At 40.0% G+C, this 21,855-nt stretch overlaps 1 protein-coding gene across 2 annotated transcripts; it reads right to left on the reverse strand.

Moving 5' to 3' along the window:
* Nucleotides 1-2,160: 2,160 nt before the first annotated feature.
* kif7 (kinesin family member 7) lies at nucleotides 2,161-21,080 on the reverse strand. Of its 2 annotated transcripts, none has more exons than XM_088334595.1 (20): nucleotides 20,973-21,080; nucleotides 18,050-18,439; nucleotides 17,716-17,913; nucleotides 15,678-16,077; nucleotides 15,244-15,591; nucleotides 14,931-15,123; nucleotides 12,695-12,862; nucleotides 12,365-12,493; nucleotides 12,187-12,275; nucleotides 11,939-12,060; nucleotides 11,542-11,697; nucleotides 11,275-11,480; nucleotides 9,299-9,496; nucleotides 9,116-9,241; nucleotides 8,853-9,029; nucleotides 8,564-8,779; nucleotides 7,488-7,694; nucleotides 6,133-6,331; nucleotides 4,446-4,607; nucleotides 2,161-2,859 (listed from the first exon to the last, which is right to left on the reverse strand). In XM_088334595.1, exons 2-20 carry the CDS (start codon nucleotides 18,378-18,380, stop codon nucleotides 2,495-2,497), a joined length of 3,990 nt encoding a protein of 1,329 aa, XP_088190721.1. In that variant the 5' UTR covers nucleotides 18,381-18,439; nucleotides 20,973-21,080; the 3' UTR covers nucleotides 2,161-2,494. The 2 variants fall into 2 exon arrangements, with proteins under 2 accessions (XP_088190721.1, XP_088190720.1); XM_088334594.1 differs by having other exon boundaries at nucleotides 12,365-12,508.
* Between the last annotated feature and the right edge of the window lie 775 nt (nucleotides 21,081-21,855).

The raw sequence follows: 21,855 nt of genomic DNA on the forward strand, positions 1-21,855 counted from the left end.
TGGCCCACCACTATTGCATTACAATTGTTTAAGAAAGAAGAAGGGAGTCAAACCAAAATAATGCAGCAATGTAATGAAAATAAAAATCTAACAATGTCTACAAGACAACGAAAACATTATTTTTTCAGACCTGTAAGGCGCACCCAAAAATCCCAAATTTGCCAGAGATTCGAAAGTGCGCAATATAATGTAGTGCGCCTTTAGAGAGCCAAAAATACAGTAAAGACCTCCGGAAATGTATAACAACAACTAAATGCTTCTATATACGGGGAATTTATCCATTAATTTTAGTTGTGAAACAAAATTTCTTGATTTTTATGTTCTATGATTTTATCTTCTGTTTTAAAATCATGTTTCTTATAGCTGATAATTTTGCACACCCACTTTTTCGTTTTTTATTTGTTAAAAAAGTTTAAATCATCCAATAAAGTATGTTCCACTTCATGTTTGGGTCCCCCTTATTGTTGATGCTTCACAAGAAATTACAGTTTTGTATCTTCATCTTTGAAGTCTGAAACGTAGCAAAACGTCACAAAGTTCAAGTGGGCCAAAGTTTCGCAAGCCACTGTATGTATAATCTTACGACACACTAACAACATTAGTATAGTGATAGTTAAAATCGCAAGACCATATAGATCTAGAAAGAATAGTATTGATCCGATTCAAGTACTATCTCAGAATTGACAGCATTGATATTTTGATCACTCTGCCCAGCCTTAATATTTGGAATCCAATTGACGATAATGGAGAAATTGGTGTGCTATTGATATTTACACATAAACCCCATTCTCGCCTACGTCATCACTGGATCAGGAGGTAGAACGGTCATGTTGGGACCAAAGAGGTTGCGGGTTTGATTCCTGGCTCCTCCGACGTTAAATGTCCTTGGAAAAAAACACTGAAACCCTAATGCCCCCAGTATGCAGGTGGGTACCTTGCATTGCTAACTCAGGTATCAGTGCCTGAGTGTGTGTGTAAATGTGTAAAGTGTATTGTAAAGCTCAGTGACTTGTAAAGAACAATGTGAATACAGTCCATATACCAAAATCTTTTTTTTTATCATGGGTTGGGGTTTTGGCGTTTGGACGTTCCGAGAAGCAAGCCTCTTCTTACTTTCACAATTTTCATGCAACACTAACAAGAAAAATATGCAGTGGCTCGAGCATGACGTCACTCTGAAGCACTTCCCTCTACCCCCCATTCCTCACACCTAAAGTGTTCTGCCCTAGGCAGCTTTGCTAAAGGTAAGATAAAAGCAAATAGGTGCAGGGGAAAATAAAAAGCGCAAGGGTTCTTCGAACTCAGTTAGGCATTACGAGCACATACCTAAGAGAGCAAATATTCTACGTCCAACTGTTTGAGGACACCTCAAGCGACGCAACCCACCTTTAAAAACGACAATTTTTAATGGAAAAATCGTTTGCTGCCGCCTACAGTTAACATGTACATTCTGATCATTAATTAGCCTATTAATTTGGGAAATAATTTGCCCCAGCGTGTAATATTTGACCACTAGATGACAATATATTTTCTAATGTGAACGAAAAGCAGTGGCAGTAGCACAGCGCAGCAGCACATGAAAAGCATGGTAGGGATTTTACCATATAAAATAGAAATATCCCGACCGATGATTTTATGAGTCCATGTATTTTGGCTTAGTATTTATATTTAATGGCTTTCTTTGCTAAATGATTATTTTTACCATTAGCAGGCACTAAATATTATCCACTTTCCATTTAAATCCCGTATTTAAGCACTGATATGCGACGTCATTTTTACAAAACAAAATACAGTAGTGCCCCATAAGGTATAGGATTACTATAACGTGCGTAGCGCAAAGCAACAGTTGTGTTGCAAAACTACTACTGTACATCACGACAATCTGTTTTAGTCCTGCGGCAACTAAGGTTACACTTCCCTCTGCTGGTTTGATTGGGGTACTGCCAGAGTGAAAGGAAGTTCGAAATGCTCCAAGTGGAAAACTGTTCCAAAAAAAATCTTAACTTTTGCATGACTTTTCGTCCTGTTAAAAAAGTAAACAAAGATTGAATTACTTACAATTTTATTTGAGGATGCGTTTTTACTCTTAAATTCAAATAGTTGTAATAGGGCAGAAATGATTTGTTTTTCAGTTTGTTCAACAACAAAGACAAGCAACCATGGTTGAAACTTTTCCTTTACTTCAGTTCTGTACCTACTTTTAGATAAAAAAAAATATTTATACAAGTATTTGTACTTTTCCTTAGGTTGAATAAGCAGCTTGACGTCAGCTGTGATTGACCAAGGAAGTATCTTTTTGATCATTTCCAATGTTTGACTTTAACGTTTTGCTTTTTCAACATAACTCATATTTCCAAAACACAGAAACTACAATCGTAAAAGTGCTTTCATATAAAAGCTATAAGTCAATTAAACAATTAAACACAAATATATAAAAATACAAAATTGGACACAATATCAAAACTATTCCAGAATGACAACAAAAATACATTTCTTAGGTGAGATTTTTCCGTAAATCTACATTGTTTGCATTGAGCGGTGCCACATTAAGGCTGCTGCGACGGGACTCTCTCCGCGACTTCATCGCAGGGAAGGAAGTGGGAAGACTTGATGAGTTCAGGCCAGTTTGGAGCACACGGTTGACAGGACTATTGGAGCCCGTTGGGGGCCGCAGATCCTCAATGACAGCTGGCTCCTCTGTGGGGAGAGAAGAGCGCCTCCATATGGATGGAAGAGGAGCGTTCACCAACTCCCGCATTTCCTCTCTGGACTTGGGAGGCTTTTCACTCACAGTTGTCACTCTTCCTTCATAATTGTCCATGACACTGACACCTAGTGGTTTCCCGTTGCATGGCATCACTGGAGAAGAAGAGTAAGAATAAAAGGTAATCCTAAATTCTTAAACATGCTAAATGTGAGAAAAAAGTACAAAGCTTTAATATTAAAGTGATACATATTTAATTGGTATATTCTAATGATTTTCCAAGAAAATGCATTTTGAAAACAGCATGTCTTGTCTTTGTCATCCCGAGCTATGACGTCATCAAAAGGAACACCAGCCTGCTAGCAAGCCAGTTGCCATATTGTTTTGTGTGTTAATCAATCAAAGAGGTTACAAGTGATTTCAGCTTAGTTTTTGTGGAGACTGCCTAAGCGTTGTGTCTCAGGTCAATGCGGTACTAGTACAACAAAGGATGAGCAGCCAAAAAAGGGCTAACTGGCAAAAATAACACACAGAGAGCCAACAGAGGCTTTCCAGGACAGATCAATGAAAAGCGCACAAAGACTTGCTGGAAAAACTCGAGGGTGAATGAACAAAAAGCCCACAGTGAGCAGCCAGGCTAACCGGGCACCAACAACAAAATAGGGCAACAGCTACGGCAATAAAAGCAAAATCAGGAATAAACAGACCAAGGAACACAGCAAAACTAGTGCTAATGCCAGGCTAGCCAATTGAAAAAAACACGATGGGCAGCCAGGCAAACTGGGAACGAACAACCAAAAAAAAAGAAGCTACGCTGACAAATGTGAAAATGGAGCGAAATGAGCAATCCAAGGAAAACTGCAAAAACGGCTCTAAAACCAGGCTTGTCGATCAAACAACATTGGGTAAGCAACCAGGCTAACCATGAATCAACAATGAAAAACAGCAATGGCAATAAACGTGAAAATGGCCAAGAATACACCAAGGGACACAGCAAAACCGACGCTAACGGTAGGCTGGCCGGCCAAACAACACATGGTGGGCAGCCAACTGGGAGCAAATAAAATGGGAAATCCCTAGGTAGCCCCAAGGCTAACGGGGACCTAGTCTGACAAAATAATACCAACAGCGGCACATGCGGTAAAAAACCTAAATTAAAACCCAAAATCGCCGACCACCAAGCAGAAATGAGCGGTACACAATAGGTGTTCACTACAATCGCTGTCTGTTTCGTAATCTTGAAAGTGTTGTGTTACTTCAAATAGGTCACAGCCAAATCAGTCAACTTTGAGACTCAACTCCAGGTCCTCTTGCGTGAGGAATATTTTGCAACAGATTTGCATAGTTGTAAACACTAAACGTTCTACTCGGAAAAAAAAATCAGTTTGGGAATACAATAATCCCTCGTTTTTGCGGGGGGTTGCGCCCCAAAAAGGAACCGCGATAGTCAAAATCCACAAAGTGGACAATTTTATTTTTTTAAATTATCATTTGGCCCCACACAGAGGCGACTTGTGCGTGGCGACTGCGGACGTGCGCTCGGCCCCTCTAACGTATCGACCCGGCTGCTGCGGCACCTGTCAGGGCCTCGTACCCTCCAGCAAAATTCAAAAGAAGCGCTGGTTAAACGGCAGGAAAAATTGCCTGTTAACCAGAGTGCAGATCACAATACATGATAAACCCGCGAGAAAGACGATGGGGACTGAAAAGGAAGAGGGAAAAATGACTACTTGAAATGTACCTTTGACATGCTCCTTCGGTTGAGTGACAGAGAATGAGATTTCTCTCAGTTTGCTGCTCAGTTCCAGATTTGCGGCTTTGTAGTGGTTAAGCTCCTTGCCGAGGCTGTGGATCCATCCCTCGTATTGCCGTTGCCTCCCTGCCAGGCCCTCATCCATTTGCTCTGCGGGGATGCAAGTTATACCAGTACATAAACATGGAAATACAGCATGCTTGGATGATTCATGGGACATATGGAATAAAGTGGAATGACTTTATATGAAAGTCAATGATGTGGATAGATTTAAAAGATTTAGTGTAAAAAGTAAAATCAAAAATGAATATTTCAGTGAAAAATGCAGAATAAACATGAAATTGAAATGATCTGCATTTATATAGCGCTTTTCAAGTCAATGACTTCCAAAGCGCTTTACAATGTGCTTCACATTTCCCAATAGCGGCCTTGCAGCCCTGTAAGATGTTAACCTGCTTATTGGGGGTATTAGGGGTTCAGTGTCTTACTCAAGGACACTTCGACATGTAACACGGACGAGGCGAGATTCGAACTGGGATCCCTTGATCCCAAGACGAGCGCTCTACCTCCTGAGCTATTGCCGCCCCAAATATTGAAAGGATAAATAGCATTCTCAGATTTTGAAAATAAGTTCATAAAAGGATTAAAGAGCGCCATTTTAGGTTAAAAGTGCTTCTTATACAATGACAATACTTAGAAAAAGTGGAAACAACTAAGTAGCGACTATTAATAACGTTGTTGTATAAATTTAGTCTGAATGTAACTGTCTCATATCGGTAAAAGTCAATTGATTTAGTGATTAAAAAGGCAAATAGTGATATTGATTGATTCTCCTAGATCAGGGGCGGTCAAATCATGTCCCGCGGGCCACATGCGGCCAATCAGGCTCTTTCATCCTGCATGCCTAACAAAAATGTTAAATATGTAATGATAATGTGTATCAAAAGATGTAAAAAACAAAACAAAAACATTAATAAAAATGTATTGATTTGGTGCTATTCTTGTCCCCAACATTCAATTAGCTGGCTACATTTTGTTTACTTGCTATATTTTTTATCATTTACTTATTTTATTTACAGAGACACTTTAACAATTTAATGAGGAAAAAACCTACTGAGCTAGCCTTACTACTTTTCTTTAATTCTGAGGGTTTCAAAACCAATTTATTTCAATGTTTTACAGAAAAAAAGAAATGAAACATAACATGTACTTGTCTGCATGATTGTTTATAAAAGCATAACGTTGCTGCTATAAAGACTTATCTAGTTTTTTTTTTGTATTTTGTTTAAATTGGAGATAAGAAAAATAGAGCTAGGCCTACATGATCATTTCCGCTCATGTATTGTAGTAAAGGATCATATTCAAGACTGTATTGCTAGATACCGAAAATAAAAATCAACAGTTTTCTTCTTTTGCCCAATTGTTCTGCAACCCAAATATTTTGCCCACCCCTGCTCTCGATGCCACTCTTTGTCTAAAAATGCACTGGAAATGTATTGAGCAAGCCTTTGTGTTTAACTTTATGTCGTGTTCGGCTCTCCAGTGACAGTTTTCATAGAAAAAGCGAATTTCGTGATTTGCTCTAAAATGGCATTGTAAACTACGAAATATTTGCAGTACTTGGAAGCTCTGAAGATACAAAAAACTGAAATCTTATTTCACTCCGAATCCACACCTCGACACTGCTTGAGTAAGAGCTGCACGCTCCTCTCGTGCTCCTTTTGCTGCTGTGTGAGGCGTCGATCCGTGTCGAGCTGCGTGCGATCCAGAGCATTCTCCAACCACTGCACCAGCTGTTGCTGTTCGTCCAGCTGCATTTCCAGCTCCGCCATCGCCAGTTGGAGCTTACGTTCCTCCTCGCGCAGAGACACCACCTGCCAAAGGCAACTGTGCAATCATCGGAGGTGGCAATACAGTAGTACCTCTTCTCACCAGCTTAATTTGTTCCAGGATTGTACTCGCAGCTGAAATTTTCCCAATATGAAATAATTAAAACATAATTGGTCCGCTTCAGTCTTACCAGAAGCATAGCTAAAAAACACATCTCCCTGGTTACTAAATACATTTAAATAGTAAATAAACATTCAAAATGCAGTAAAAAGATAAATACGATGGTATTAACGAAAAAAAAAATGCTTGTTTGCAAGGCTTGTTTGTAACGAATGTGTGTGCGATCTGCGGGTTAAGGAGGGTGTTTGCAAGGACGAGCCACAGAGATTTTGAAAAAATAAATAAATAAAATTCCGATCTGTTTTTTTCGGTGAGATGCAGAAGAACGCACAGCAGGTGTCCGGTCACAATACAGTGTGAAGGACACTATGACATGAATTAAAACACTGTTCTCCTTGGAGTCACTCTTTCAACCTATGCTCTGACCATCCATAATTCTGGCTTGCAAATGCTTTTTCTTGTAATTTTTTCACAAAACTCTCCCGCTTGCTCCTCTTGTAGGCTGCTTTGGCAAAGTAAACCAAGAAAAGTCTCAGGGTTTGTATTGCTCGTGGTTGGACCATATTAAAGTATACATTGGACACACCCCATTTACCATTGGAGATCCCAATTGTGTGAATCTTGGCTTCACCCGCCACCCCAAAGTCAACCTGGCAACAGCGAGAGTGTTGACGCGAGAGCGGTGCTGTCAACATTAGTGTTTTTTGTTTTTTTATCTTCTTGTTTTCTTCGACCTGAACTTTGGCTCCCCAAAACATTCTTCAATGGAGCAGGAAGCATCCGTTGTTTCTTTTATTTGACCTTTTTTTAATATAAATGTTTTTCCAGCGAAGAAGAGAACCAGCGATAAGTGAAGCGCAAAGTAGCATGGGGTCTCTCTATAGCAAGGTAGATATTTGTAAAATTAACTTATATACCGAAATCCTAGTGTTTAGAGGTCCTCATTAAAAGATGTACCACTATACAGGTCCAGGAACATAAAACCTTTAATGTGCTCCGAGGGAGGTTCATATTATTGAGGGTATTCCCTAGCCTCAAAATCGTGGTCCTTCAGGTGAGGAGTAATAACGGTCTACAAACCTTGTCAAAGTATTTGCACAGCAGAGCTCTGGTTTCGGAAGCAGACAAGTAGCTGAGTTTGGCCATGAGATTCATCTCCCACTGGGACAGCATGCTGGCGGACGCCCTGAGCTGCCTCTGCCTTTGGGTGATGGCCTCGTTCTTGTACTCGATGGCGGCGTCTAGTGCTTCGATGGCCTCGTCCAACTGGAAAAGGGTCCGCTCCTCCTGGGTGAAAATGTGGAAACATTGAGCTTTCTATTGTCAATCCCTGTAGAGGTTATAGTTCACCTTTAGGTTAAAACTTTAACAGCACTAGTGTCTCATATTAAACATCTATATGAACAATAAAAATGATCATATAGATAGATAGATACTTTATTCATCCCCGAAGAATAAAGAATAAATAAAGAATAAATACCCTCATTTTCATATGATGTTATGAAAAGTATTTTATGTGTTCAACTAAACACATTCCCTGTAGAAGTTCTTCTGTGTACTACAATACAAGCAGTTCAAAGGGTGGAAGAAAAAAATGTAGATATTTCTAGTTAAATTTAACAGGATTGTCAGTTACTTTCATCTTTTAATTTCTGAGGGGGTTATGTTCAAAATAGGCAAAATCTGTGAAGTACAAACTTGAATTTTTTTTGCAATTACTCTGTTATGAAAAACAAACTCTTAATAGGCTCAAACAATTGTTTTTTTTGAAGGATTGTATGAAGGTTGTGTATTGTTATTCATCATCTCATCAGCTGCACCGCTTATCCTCAGTAGGGTCGCGGGGGTGCTGGAGCCCATCCCAGCAATCATCGGGCAGTGGGCAGGGGACACCCTGGACTGGTTGCCAGCCAATCGCAGGGCACACGGGGACAGACATATGTATTGTTATTATATTATTTAATTCTATTTTACAAAAAACTACTGTTCTGTCAAATAATAACAAGCTGGGGTGACTGTTTAGCCAATCAGAGTGCAGAACACATTGCACGATGCAAATCCGTGAAGTAGCAAAACCGTGGAAAGTAAACCGTGTCATAGCGAGGGATTACTGCATTTACCAGGTATTTTAATGTTGCGACATTCAAGATTCTAACCTCAGGTGAGAGCAGGTTTCCCTGGCGCAACTTATCATCCAATTCCACTCTTTGCTTCAGCAAGGAATCTTTCTCTTGACGCAGGTTAGAGATTTCTTGTCGGATCTGTTGGGAGTCCTGAGCGCTGCTGCTGCGAAGAAGACCGTTTCTCTCGCTTAGCTCATGCTCAAGGGTCTCAATGCGTCCAGTTAGAGTCACCAGATCTTTACTCAGTGCCTACAAGGACATATAAACCAAGAGAAAATGTTTCAGCAATTTTTTGCTATTTGTTAAATTTCAGTTTTCATACCTGACTTGAGCGGAGCCTCTTGGTCTCCAGACCGCTACGCTCTTGCAACAACGCTTCTTTTTTGGCCAGGATTTCTTCTCGTTTGGTGAGTTCGCCTTCCAAATCCTCGAGCCCTCGTCTCTGGTCCAATACACGCTCCATTTCCTCATCCAGCCAGCGTTTCTGCTCTTCAATCTTCTGCTCAAACAAATGAACTGTGAATACGTATTCATCACAAGTGGATGATGTTCAAGCCTGCCCGGGCTACATAGTTGCGACTGAACCTGTTGCTCCTCCAGCGAGATGACAGAACCGTTGCTGCCGCTGCGTCGCTGCTTTTGGAAGGCAGCAATCTCTTCAGTCTTGATCTTCAGAATCTTTTGCTGTTGCTCATTCTTGATCTCAAGTTCCTAATCAAGAGAAAATATGTAGAATATCCTGATCACGAGAAGAAAAAAGCAAAATACCTTGACTCTGTGAGTCCTGCGCTGCATCTCCGTCTCAAGACGACGTTTCTGCTGACTTTCCTGTCGCAGCCGCTTCTGCAGCAGCTCCTGCTGTTGCCTCATGGATTGAACACTGCGCTCCAGCTCGAGCACCCGCCGCTCGCTCTGCGCTGGCAGATCAGCCAGTCGGGCCGTGTCCCTCTGACGTTGACTGAGAACCTTCAGAAAAAGTATTCCCAAATTATAACCGATATCTTCAATTCAGCTAACCTATTTAGCTACTTGTACTTTTATAAAGAGATGCATCAATAATAATTTGTAAATTGTTCATTGAAAAATAACTAAAAAGCTAAATCGTCAAAAAACAATGTTAAGCTATGCTTTTGGTGTCATTAGGAAGCAACAAATAAGTTGGCCGTGAGGGATGTAGAAAACATCAAGATACGACATTATTATTAAAACCAAAATCTAGATTTTATCAGTCAATCAGGAAGATAACAGTCTTAATCAGTTTAAGCAAAACAACTAATTTGACCCAAACAACTGGAATAAATGTAATTACATAAAACCATTCTGGGCAAAATTCTGAATTTCAACTTAACCTTTATAGAAAAAGAAAATTGCGATTCATAGTTTGTACAAATATCTTGTGGTACACTGCCAACATGTTTCAGTGATCTGCAGAAGGAGGAGATAACACACACACGTATACATATACACATACATACACGCATATATATATATATATATATATATATATATACATACATACACACACACACACACATATACATATATACATACACACACACCCATATACATACACACACACCCATATACATATATATACATATATATATATATATATATATATATATATACATACATACACACACACACACACATATACATATATACATATATACATATATATATATATACAGTAAGACCTCGGTTATCGCGGTTAATGGGGACCAAAACCACCCGCAAAAAGTGAAAATCTGCAAAGTAGCGACGACCCTTCAAAAAAAAAAAAAATCTCATCTCATTATCTGCACCGCTTATCCTTATTAGGGTGACGCGGCGTCCGCCGAACTCGCTCCGTCGCGCGGCCGGGGAGTGAAAATAATAATTAAAAAAAAATATCTCTTCTCATCTCATTATCTGCACCGCTTATCATTATTAGGGTCGCGAGCGAGCCCCTAACCCGCGGCGCAGGTACTTTCGGGCGCGATACGCACGACACCGCGACAAGCCGAGCGGGTCGGGCCTGTCGGAAGCGCAGCAGAATGCGCGTTCACACGAGGGGGGGAGGATTTGGGCACAACACCGGCGCCCGGCGTCTCCCGCTCGGGCCGCGATGGCTCTACATGGCTCCGGCCGACGGACTGGCGGCCGCGGGGGAAAGGGGTAGGGGCGACCTTTGGGGTTAGGGGGCGGTGAAGCGGAAGCCGCACCAAAACCGCGCGCTGGGAAACGAGAACGGCGCGCCGTGCTAGGGTCGTCGGCCGAGGGGGATTCCCGCAAAAAGTGAAAATCTGCAAAGTAGCGACACGCCTTCAAAAAATAAAATAAATACAATTTTAAAAAATAATTAAAAAAATTTTTACCATTACAGACTGCAAAGCTCTGAATCCGCGAACGTGGAACCGCGAAGTAGCGAGGTCCCACTGTATATATATATACACTTTGGGAGTATTACACAAAACCAAGATATTGGATTAAGCCGCGATATTTAATTATCTTGGCTGAATTTAGCCTAAAGTCGGGTGGATGAAAGCAGATTAAATTTTGCTCGGCTCAGTTATTGTGATGATTATGTGACATAACGACATCTTTATTAAGGCAGTTTCAATAGAACTGTACTAGGATGCTGTCGTTTTTGATTAACGTTGCAATATCAAAACATAACTGATATTGATACATCCCTGTTAGTGGTTTTGCTGCAGCTTATTTCTTACTGTTTCAGTCGGTTTCACAGCTGCAAGAGTACAGACCTGAACTTTGCTCTGAGCGGCCGCGATCTTCCGTCGACACTCCTGAGCTCTAGTTTTATCACTGGCGCTAATCTCCCTCTCCTGCCTCTCCAGCTCCTGAAGTTGCCTCTGAGCCTCGAGCAGCTCCTGGCGCGCGTGCATTGCTTCGTTTTCTAGAGCCGTGATCTTGTGACTGTATTGCCTGTTCAGGGACTGAGCATCTTTGCCTGGCAAGACACATTCATTGTGAAGACGTTGAAACTTAAGAGCACAATTGAGATTCTGTACCCGTTTTGACCAGCTCCTTGATGAGTTCTTCTTTCATGCGGATCGTGACCGACAGCTCCCTTATCTTCTGCTGGGCCTGAAGAAGATCTGACTCTGAAATGCGGTCAAAGCACCTCACAGCATCTCGTAGGGAAGTGTCACTCGCACTGAAGTTGGCTGACAAGTCAAAGAAGAGTTATGTGGAATAAATTAATTTTGCAGATAAAAACTTCTACATAGAACAAATAATTCAAAGCCACCATATCTAAACATTTTTGGAAACACCAGAATATGCATGATAAATAGTTTTGTCATAACATAAAATTGACCAAGAAAAACGTCATTCATCAGTCAGCCTTTTCAACTTTGAGGGTGAAAATTACATTATTTCACTTTTCTACAAAGCAGATGAACTTACAAGCTTTTCTGGCTACATGGAGATGTTGGTCGGTCTTGGGTAACTGAGACGTTAAGCCTCTCCCACCGGCTGCTCGCCCACCCAAGAGCATGTCCTTCTTGGTCCAGGTTTGGTTAACTGGTCTGTCGTTAAACGTGATGAACATGGATTCAAACGACATCATGATAAATACTAGTCAACCATGTACAGACTGTTTGACTTTCTTGATCGTGTGAGCTACTGTACAAAGAGCGGTTTTGAAGACAAACCTGTGTCTCGATCGGGGTAGGTACGCCGTCTCATCTTCATCCATGCACTGAATTTCTGCGTCACTTGAAGTCATCTGCTCTTCAGAACCCTGAAAATACAACGATATGAACATAGGCCAATCTCTACAAAAACAAATGTATTTGCTAAACAGAAAATCTCAGTGAAGTGATCAGTTACCTGTAAGGCTCCATTTGGGGATTGGAGAATGGAGCTAATTGGTGCAGTGTGAGGCCGTGAACACAAATTAAGGCGCACGCTGTGGCTGGCTAGCATACATTGCAACTCTGCTATCAGGTCCTGCTGATCCTGCAGTTTATCACTCTGGTAAAGACATCATACTAAGTTGTGAAATAAATGGAAATGAAAGCTGTACATAGCACCATAAGAGCTATCTATTGTGTTTGATTACACTTCTGAGTGTCTGGTTGGAAACAGTTGACTGTGAAAATGAATAAGTAGAAAGCCTGTACTTTTTTGGCAAAACTAGTGAAGTTTGCTTCAACAGACCTGCAGCTTGTATTGCTCCATTGCATCCTCGAGAGCTGCCAGGAAGTCAGTGTTCTCTCTCTCCAAACGTAGGACCTGCTCTTGAAGTCTGACTAAAGTCTCATCCTTCTCGCCTTCTTTCACGCAGTCACGCTCGTAACTCCACGTCTCCACCAAATACTCAGAATCCTAGGTTTACATGTTTGAGACATGGATGACTACAGGGCTTGATTGCAGTTGACTATTTTGAGGTGTACTGTTAAAACGTTTAAGAAAGCAAGCTCTGCATTAGGTGGAGCAAGTACACTCACGTTATTAGAATATGTAAAGACGCTTCCCTACTTACAACCATTCGACTGATGTGAAACGGTATTTTTTTCAGGGTGTCGAAAAATATCCGGACATTGCTGTAAGTTCGATTTTGTTTTGTGTGCACCTTTTTCTGAGTACAGGACATTACTGTAGTGCTTCTTTCCGCTGTGGTGGCGCTGTGAGAGGTCACCCAGCATCCACTCCAAAGAAGAAATACAGCTTCTACTTCTTGGTTCGTGTGTAAACATAACAACGTGTACCATAATCTCTAGCGTGCTAAGAACTTTGACATTTGTATTGTTTAATATCTCGTGCATCTATTCAATATGGTTGGTTTAAAGTATAAGGAAGAGGCGAATCGTTTCTTTTGAAATGAAAGTGGAATAAGAAAGCTTGATGCTGTTGAGAAAATGGTCGGAACACTTTTATTCGACCATTGTTTTTTAACACGCAGGAGGACCCCTTGAAGTGCATCTTCTAAAAGTAAGTTAAACACAACTTTATCTATCTTTATAGAGCATATTTTTATGACATGTTTATTCTTTTAATATAAAACAATACAGGTTACTTATACAAGCCTTAAACGTACTTTTATAAACCTTATACATACAAAATATAGCACTGAAGCAACTTACAAACAAATTTAACTCACAAACGATTTCGTTCGTAAGTAGGGCAGCGTCTGTAGTTATCATTTTCTGTTCTTTATATGAAAACAATCTTGTCCCATCTGAAGATTTTTTTCATTTTTCATGAATTTTTTTGTTGGATTAACTTGTGTTTTTAGTCGGATTAGAAAAACGTTTCACAAAATGAACATATTTGTAGAACATGACAAACAGTAAATATTTTTCCAATTTTCGTAATTCTCACATACGAAATAATTTTGCACATCACAAGTAGTTTTTTTTACTGTTACTAGAAAAAAAGGACATTTTAGAAAATGAGAAATGAATGATTATTTGACTAAATTAAATGGATATTTTGAAACTAACTCAAAATAAAAGGCCCCTTTTAAGTGCCTTGAGAGGGACTAGTACCCAATTGAGAGCCACTGCCTTTTCCAAGACCGTATTTTTGTGGCAATGGGATGCCAAAAGATGGCGACAAAGCATTTTATATAAACCCTGAAATAACCAGATATAGAAAAATGGATCAGTGGTCTGCAAACTTATCCGTACCACGGATAGGCCCGGCACAGTAATAATAATAACAACAATAGTAATAATAATAATAATACATCCACTGTGTAATAACTACACTAGGGTTTCTCAACCTACATTTTCATTATAAAATCATCATGCAAACAGTGTTTTGAAAATAAAATATTTGAAGTAAAACTTTTTTTTTTAAACAATTACTAGCACCAGTTTTATGTTGTGTTTTTTAAACCTTAAAATTGACAGTGCAACATGTTTCTCATCATTTGTGGTCATTGTAGCTCAAGTAATACAGGTTTATTCAATTTGCATAATAATTATACTGTCCTTTTGTATTCAACTATATTTTTAAACTGTTTTTAAAATTTTGTTATATTTTGGTCTTTCTTTTCCTAGAAAAAAATCTTAAAAAGACGATTAATGTGAAGAAAGTCAACAACAAAAAACATTTCTATTTTTAGGAAAAACAACACAAAAACGCTGGGTCGTAAAGGGTTAAGTGATAAGTTGCTCTAATAACTGTTAATGTCATATACTTTAAAAAAACTGTTGGTTATATTTATGAAAACATTGTTAATGTTAATATTTCCTCTGCCCTTACGATCATGAAAATTCCTGAAAACATCTTTACACAGATTCATAAAAAAACACAGCACAAACAAAGGTTTGTATTTTAGACAATCACCTTTATAGAATTCATAAGAATACCTTAAAAATCAAGAACATAAAGAAAATGCCAGCTAAATTGTTTTTGATCAGACTGCCCAACACTGAGTGCAACACACCTGGTCTTTGACGGAAGGTCTATCCCTCCTTAAAGCATGACTTTCCTCAGTGGAGCTGTTTTCGATACCGCTGTCAGGTCCTGATGCGGTAGTCAGGCGGCTGCGTTCTTCCTCCACAGAACAGAGCCACTCCTTCACTCTCAAACTCTGTTCCGCACTAAGCACTCCTTCACCTTGCAGCTCACGTAGAAATCTATCATGTTTAAATGACATGTACTTATGATATATTGCGAGCTCAAGAAAATTGTAAGAAGTTTTTGCAAGAAAATTGCAATAATTATCTATTTAAGTCAAAATCATTCACAGATTTAACCTGTAAGCAGTGTCGGTGCAGGTTCGATAGTGGGCCTCCTGCACTTGCAGTCTGCTAATCTCTCCTTCGCTAAGTCGCGGTCTCCTGCTGGGATCTGCATGAGAAATGATGCGGGTCTCGGAACGGTGACGGTTCTCCAGGGCTCGGCGAAGGGCCTTGATCTGCTGCTCCAGGCCTTCTACGCGGTCCGGCTCTCGCTTGCAGTTGACTGTTACCCGGTTTTGGATATTGCGCGCCCTCGTGGCGTAGTTCAGGGTGTTGAGACTTTCGTCAAAGTCTGATGACGATGGGCTGATGCAAGCTATCATCAGGGTTTTGGAATTTCCTCCCAAAGAGTCTTTTAGGATCCTGGGGAAAACCGTGATTTAAAAAAAGAAAAAAAGATTAATCCATGTAGTACACCAATTAATTGTGATGCATCACTGGAAAAGCACCTTGTTATTTTGGAATCTCTGTACGGAATATGTGAGCCTTTCCTTTTAGGGTCCCCCAGGGCTCCGATAACATTTCCGAGGGCGAGGAGGCCGCTGTTGATCTGAATACTCTCCTTCAGTCGTTCTCCAGTGTTGCCAGTTTTCAGGATGCGCTCAGACCCAGCCAGGTCCACAAAATGGAACTTGGAGGATAACATTTGGGGTCCACCACTTGGGGCGCTCCCATAGGGACGCAAACTTCCCCGTCGCTGATCCATGTACAAGGTGAAAATGGTGTGCGAGCGGCTGGAGTTGGGATTCATTTGGGTTGCGCCGGTGTGCCTGGCCGTGTTTCCTGATTCCAGTAAACTCAACACCTCATCTAGACCCTCCACGACACACTCTTTGACCCCACATAGGACTGCACAATCAACATAAAAGGCAAACAAATTTTAGCAACAAAACATGACTCATTTTTCACAAAAAGTATACACTAAATGATAAAATCAAGGATGTATTATTTACATTATAGTTAATAGAAAATGCGTTTATACATTTTATCTACCAAACCAAAAACATTGAATAAGGCAGTAGTTTGTATGCATTCTTTTTTCAATGTTTGTGTACAGGTGTATTTACAAACAATCTATCCGTTTTAGCAATTGCAATGGGATGGGAGAAGATACCTGGCTGATATTTTATGATCAAAAACTATAAATTATATGTTTAGGGGGCGGCAGTAGCTCAGGAGGTAGAGCGCTCGTCTTGGGATCAAGGGATCCCGGTTCGAATCCCGGCTGGTCCGTGTTACATGTCGAAGTGTCCTTGGGTAAGACACTGAACCCCTAATACCCCCAATAAGCAGGTTAGCGCCTTACATGGCAGCAAGGCCGCTATTGGGAAATGTGGAGCACATTGTAAAGCGCTTTGAGAAGTCATTGACTTGAAAAGCGCTATATAAAATGCAGATCATCATTTCATTTCATTTTATTTTATGTTGTATTACTACCAAGAAATTGTCATTTTGATCATGTTTTAAAGAAAAAAGGCTGTAAAGGTCTTAATGGTTTTTTGGGGGGGGGATTATGTTATTTATGAAAGGTAAGGGATGTTTAATGTGATTATTTTTTATCCAAATGCTCAACTCCTGAGCAGTCATCAATATTAACATAAGTAGCACATGAAACTGCACTGCCCTTAACCCAAAATCTTTACAAATGGCCACCTCCTAGTACAGTACGTAGCAGTAGCTATAAGCAGGGCTGGTATTAGAATTGTCTTTATAGTCATTGATAACAACGCAGTAAACATTCTTTACATAGAGATAAGATGTGGCAGGATAAACATGTAATAAAAGACTTAAAAAAAGAAAGAGATTTTAAAAGTAGGCTAATATTTACAAGGACGTCCTTGTAGACTTGCAGAAAGTTCCTGGTGACTATATACACTTTTGGCCAGACATCTACCAACAAAGTGGTAAGAAAAACACATAGCTGGAGAGCCATTAGTTTCTGCACTAATGCGCATCACCATGAAAAATAGTTGGTTTTGTTGATAAAATTTGCGTATCAAAAAGGTATAAAACCCTAAAAAAGTTTTTTTTGACAATATTTGGTAACCATCTTTCTTTTCCACTGCATTTGTGGCTTTGAGTATGTGTGGGGATTGCAAAAAAAAAAAAAAAGTGTAATACAATAATAATAATAATAATAATAATAATAATAATTTCCTTGTATTGTCATTCTGTGTAACAATGTACACAGAACGAAATGTCGATTGCACCTGACCCGTTGTAGCGAGCCGATGCAGCCGCAGCCAACAGAGGGCGCCGCCGACCACTTTTTAAGGTTAGGAATGACTCGGCCGGGGCGCGAACCACCGACCTCCCAACATGTTGTTAATTGAAACCTGATATTATCTTTATGATAATTCTTTCACATTATCCGTTAATTTTTTTTGTACTTAAAATACCTTTCGAATACATGTTATCCAACTGCTTATCTAATTTAGATCTCATTTAAGAAATGTCAGAGCCGATTAGGAGAGGAACAAAACATACCGATGGTTCCCTTATCTTCGCGAATGTGGATATCCTTGCTTGCCGTTTCAACCTCCAGCAAGTCCTTAAAATCTTCTTTATAGACCTCCAAATAGGACACTCGGACAGAGAAGTCTGTGAGGTCATTTTCATCAAGTAGCCTGAAGACATCCGCAACTGCCCGGGGAATGATGCCTTGCTCCTCATCTCGAAAAGATGCTGAAATTATATGTAAAAACTAAGAATATATTCATACATAAATAAAAAAGAGATGAAAAATCATGTTTCTAAACAAGAAACTGCACCTTTTTATTCATACATATATAATTGAAATCCCATAATGTGAACAACTTACATATATTAGCTTCTCCAATGGTGTACGTCTTGCCTGAGCCTGTCTGACCATAGGCAAAAACTGTTGCATTGAATCCTTGGAACAAAGCATCAATAAGCGGCTGGACTGAGGTGGAATAAACATCCTCCTGGCTGCTGGTTTCCTCGAATAAAAAGTCGCAAAGAAAATGTCTGTCATGACCAAGGGTGACCCGCTGCAGTTCGGGATCCACAGTGATGCAGCTTTCGTGACAGCGGAGAAGCTCTTTAGGCAGCAGAGGCCGCACCCGGACTGCCACTTGGACTGCTGAATATTCCCCTTTGCCTTGACCACTTGGAACTTTGGGAGACATCTTACTACAAAGTCAGCGCTACGATCATGTCTTGGTGGGGACCATCACAGAGCATTACGCTGGAAAACACAAGAAGATTTGTGAAAAAAAAACAAAACATGTTAAAAAGTAAATGCTGTTTAACTACCATTAATTGGACCATGAGAAAGCTTTCAAGTTGAATCATCTGACAAAAGATGCCCAATTGAATAGAAATGGAAAAGGCGGATCCAGTGCTGCGAAAAAGGATATGTCCCCTTCCTGATTTTTGTGTTGTTATTTTTTTTTTTTTTGCATATATTTATTATGTGAAAAGGTAATTCACCCCTGAACCTATTAGAGAGTTGGGCCCCCTTGGGCAGCAAACAGAAATCAAACATTTACGATAATAATGGTAATAAGTCTTTCACAACATTGTGGGGAATATTGGCCCACTCTTCTTTGCCAAGTTGTTTGATATCTGCCGTGTTGGCCCGTTTAAAGTCACACCACAGCAACTCAATTGGATATAAATCCGAACTTTGACTTGGCCACTCCAGAACCTTTATTTTTCCCTTTTAGAGGTGGACCTGCTGGTGTGTTTCAAATCCATTTTCTGCTGCATGATCTAAAATTGTTTGAGTTTGAGGGCAAGAACTGACGGTCAGACATTCTCCTTCAGGCTCTTCTGGTAAGCACCAGGAATCATTCTTCCATCAACAACTTCAGGTTGTCCTGGTCCTGAGGCAGCAAAGCAACCCCAAGCCATTTACTGTTCATGACTCCACCATAAAAAAGACATGGGCCAAAAATGGCATCAATGGGAGAGTTCCCAGGCGAAAACCACTGTTGTCACAAAAGAACACAAAAGAGTCGTCTCACATTTGCCAAAAAGCATCTCGATTATTGTTAAAACTTTGAGAACTATTCTGTGGCCTGGTGAGTCAAACATTTAAATTTTTGGATAGTGTGCTGCCCGTTACATCTGGCATAAGAATGGCACAGCATTTGACAAAAAGAAAATTATGCCAACAGTGGGGCATGGTGGTGGGAGTGTGATGGTCTAGGGCTGCTTTGCTGCCCTAAGACCCGGACCAGAATGATTTCTATTGTTCACCAGTAGACCCTAAAGGAGAACATTCAGCCATCAGTTTGTGCCCTCAAACTAAAGGACTCTTGGATCATGCAGCAGCTCAAGGATCTGAAAAACACCAGCAAGTCCATCTCTGAATAGTCAAAGTAGGGATTTAAATTTTGTATTTCCATGGGTTGTCTTTGTGTGATGTTTCAATTGGTTTTATAAACTGAAATTTTGGTGAGTGATAAATAAGTAAAAAACACAGAAATCAGAAAGGGGGCAAATACTTTTTTCACAGGACTGTTGGTATTTGAAAAACATAAGTAAAATACAGCAGTTGTGAAATTTAACATTTAGCCTTTTGCTACCAAAGTAGCATGTTATGAAAAATGTAAGAAATTGTGAACATTTAGATTTGAAAGATTCATTAACATGAATTACCCTTTGTCGGTCAAGGTGAATTTTACATTTTGGTGTTCAGAAGTAATTAGCATCTAATAACTATAAATTATCATAACACAGCGACATTTTTCTGTTTAAATAATATTGTGATGAAAATTTATAGACCAAGGTGTTTGAACACTGGAGTATGACTTTGGAACGGGGAAATAATTGAATGCTAAGTGTGAACAGGACTATCTCAGAAAATTAAAATGTTATGATCAACTTCTTTATTTTCTATGGTGCAATTAAAAAACTGAAATTGTATCCATCCTAGAATCTTTACAAATAAACTCAAATATTGTAAATAGTTTATTGTGTTAATAATGCTGAATATGGCGAAGGAAACTCAAATATCCCATCTTTAAATATTAGATACTCATGAAAAACTATACTAGTAGGCTGTAAGCCATGATCAGCAATATTGCATTTGTAGAGACTTGTTATGTTTCATTTTAATAGTTATACATCCAGAATGTGTAACATTTTTAATTGCACCACAGCAAATAAAGAACTTGAAAACACTTATAAATATCACAAATAATCTATTTTTCTCATAAATTTATATTGTATTCTGTACTAGGTGAGTTCTTATTATAATGGGTAGGGATTTATTAAATTGTTACATAGAGCGAAACTTTCCTTTTTTCATTTTCAGTGCTTCAAAAAATTTCAAATGAATAAACTCTGGATCCATCAGCACTAAAAGCACAAGTAACAATCTGTAAGATTATGTCAAAGTTCAGACTGAAAAATAGTTCACTCTGACTTTATTTGAAAAATAGCAGAACTTCGTAACCCCGAGGCATTCGACGGAAGACCATGCGTGGCTAACGATTGACTAACATACAACAAATGGTTAGGACGCACATGAAAATGACCGAGTTTATCTTGCTTGAACACTAAAAGTAATCATATTGTGCTTAAAAGACGCTCTCGAGAAATTGTTCTGTTTATCAAAAAGGCTGAGCTAACACTCAAGCTAGTTAGCCGCAGTCGGAAGAAAAACAAGAGAAACTGGAGTATTTCCCAAAAAGTTCGACAACTAGCCCATGGGACATTAAAACACATGACTGTTTTAGTTTGGTCCAAATATACCATTTGAAGTTACTTACGTGGACTTTGTTGACGTTAATAATGTGTTTCCTTGGATAATGGATGTGTGGGGGGAAAGTCATGGGAGGAGCCGAAAAAAGTTTGGGATTGTGTGTGCGTGCGTGTGTTTGCGCGTGTATGCGTCCGCGAGTTCTCATCTCATTAGCTACACTGATTATCCTCAGTAGGGTCGCGGGGGTGCTGGAGCCCATCCCAGCAATCATCGGCAGGGGACACCCTGAACTGGTTGCCAGCCAATCGCAGGGCACATGGGGACAGACAACTCACTCGCTCATTCACACCTAAGGACAATTTGGACCGGCCAATTCAAGTGAAATGCATGTTTTTGGAATGTGGGAGGAAACCGGAGTGCCCGGAGGAAACCCATGCAAGCACGGGGAGAACATACAAACTCCACACAGGAAGTCCGGAGCTGGATTTGAACCCACGCAGGAGGTTCCCAACACATGAACTGTGCCGCACATGCGCTAACCACTGCGCCGCCGTGCTGCCTCGTCAGCGAGTAAACCTTTCTTCAAAGGTACAGTCATTATTATTCAATTAAATATTGTTTTGGGGAAAATAAAGAAATATACTTGAACTATAACATAAATGCATGGTTCACATATCCCTTCGTTTGGGCATCAATGAGGACTCTGGACAGCCTTCTTCACAGTTGACGGCCCTTGGCCTGTTCTTGGGTCTTGGTAAAGTTGGCACCAGTCCATGCTTAAATGTTGTTGGCCCAGTTCTTTTTTGGTCTTCCTCTCATCCTGCCCCCTCGGACTTTGCCCTGGAGAAATATCTTGGTCAGACCTGATGATCTTGTGACGTGACCATCCAAATGAGGTTTCCGTCTGCACACAGTAGACAACAGTTCTTCGTAGGGTCCAATCCCTACTG

The sequence above is a fragment of the Urocampus carinirostris genome, chromosome 4 (genome assembly GCF_059441175.1).
Source record: "Urocampus carinirostris isolate Australia breed hairy pipefish chromosome 4, RoL_Ucar_1.0, whole genome shotgun sequence".
NCBI lineage: Eukaryota > Metazoa > Chordata > Actinopteri > Syngnathiformes > Syngnathidae > Urocampus > Urocampus carinirostris.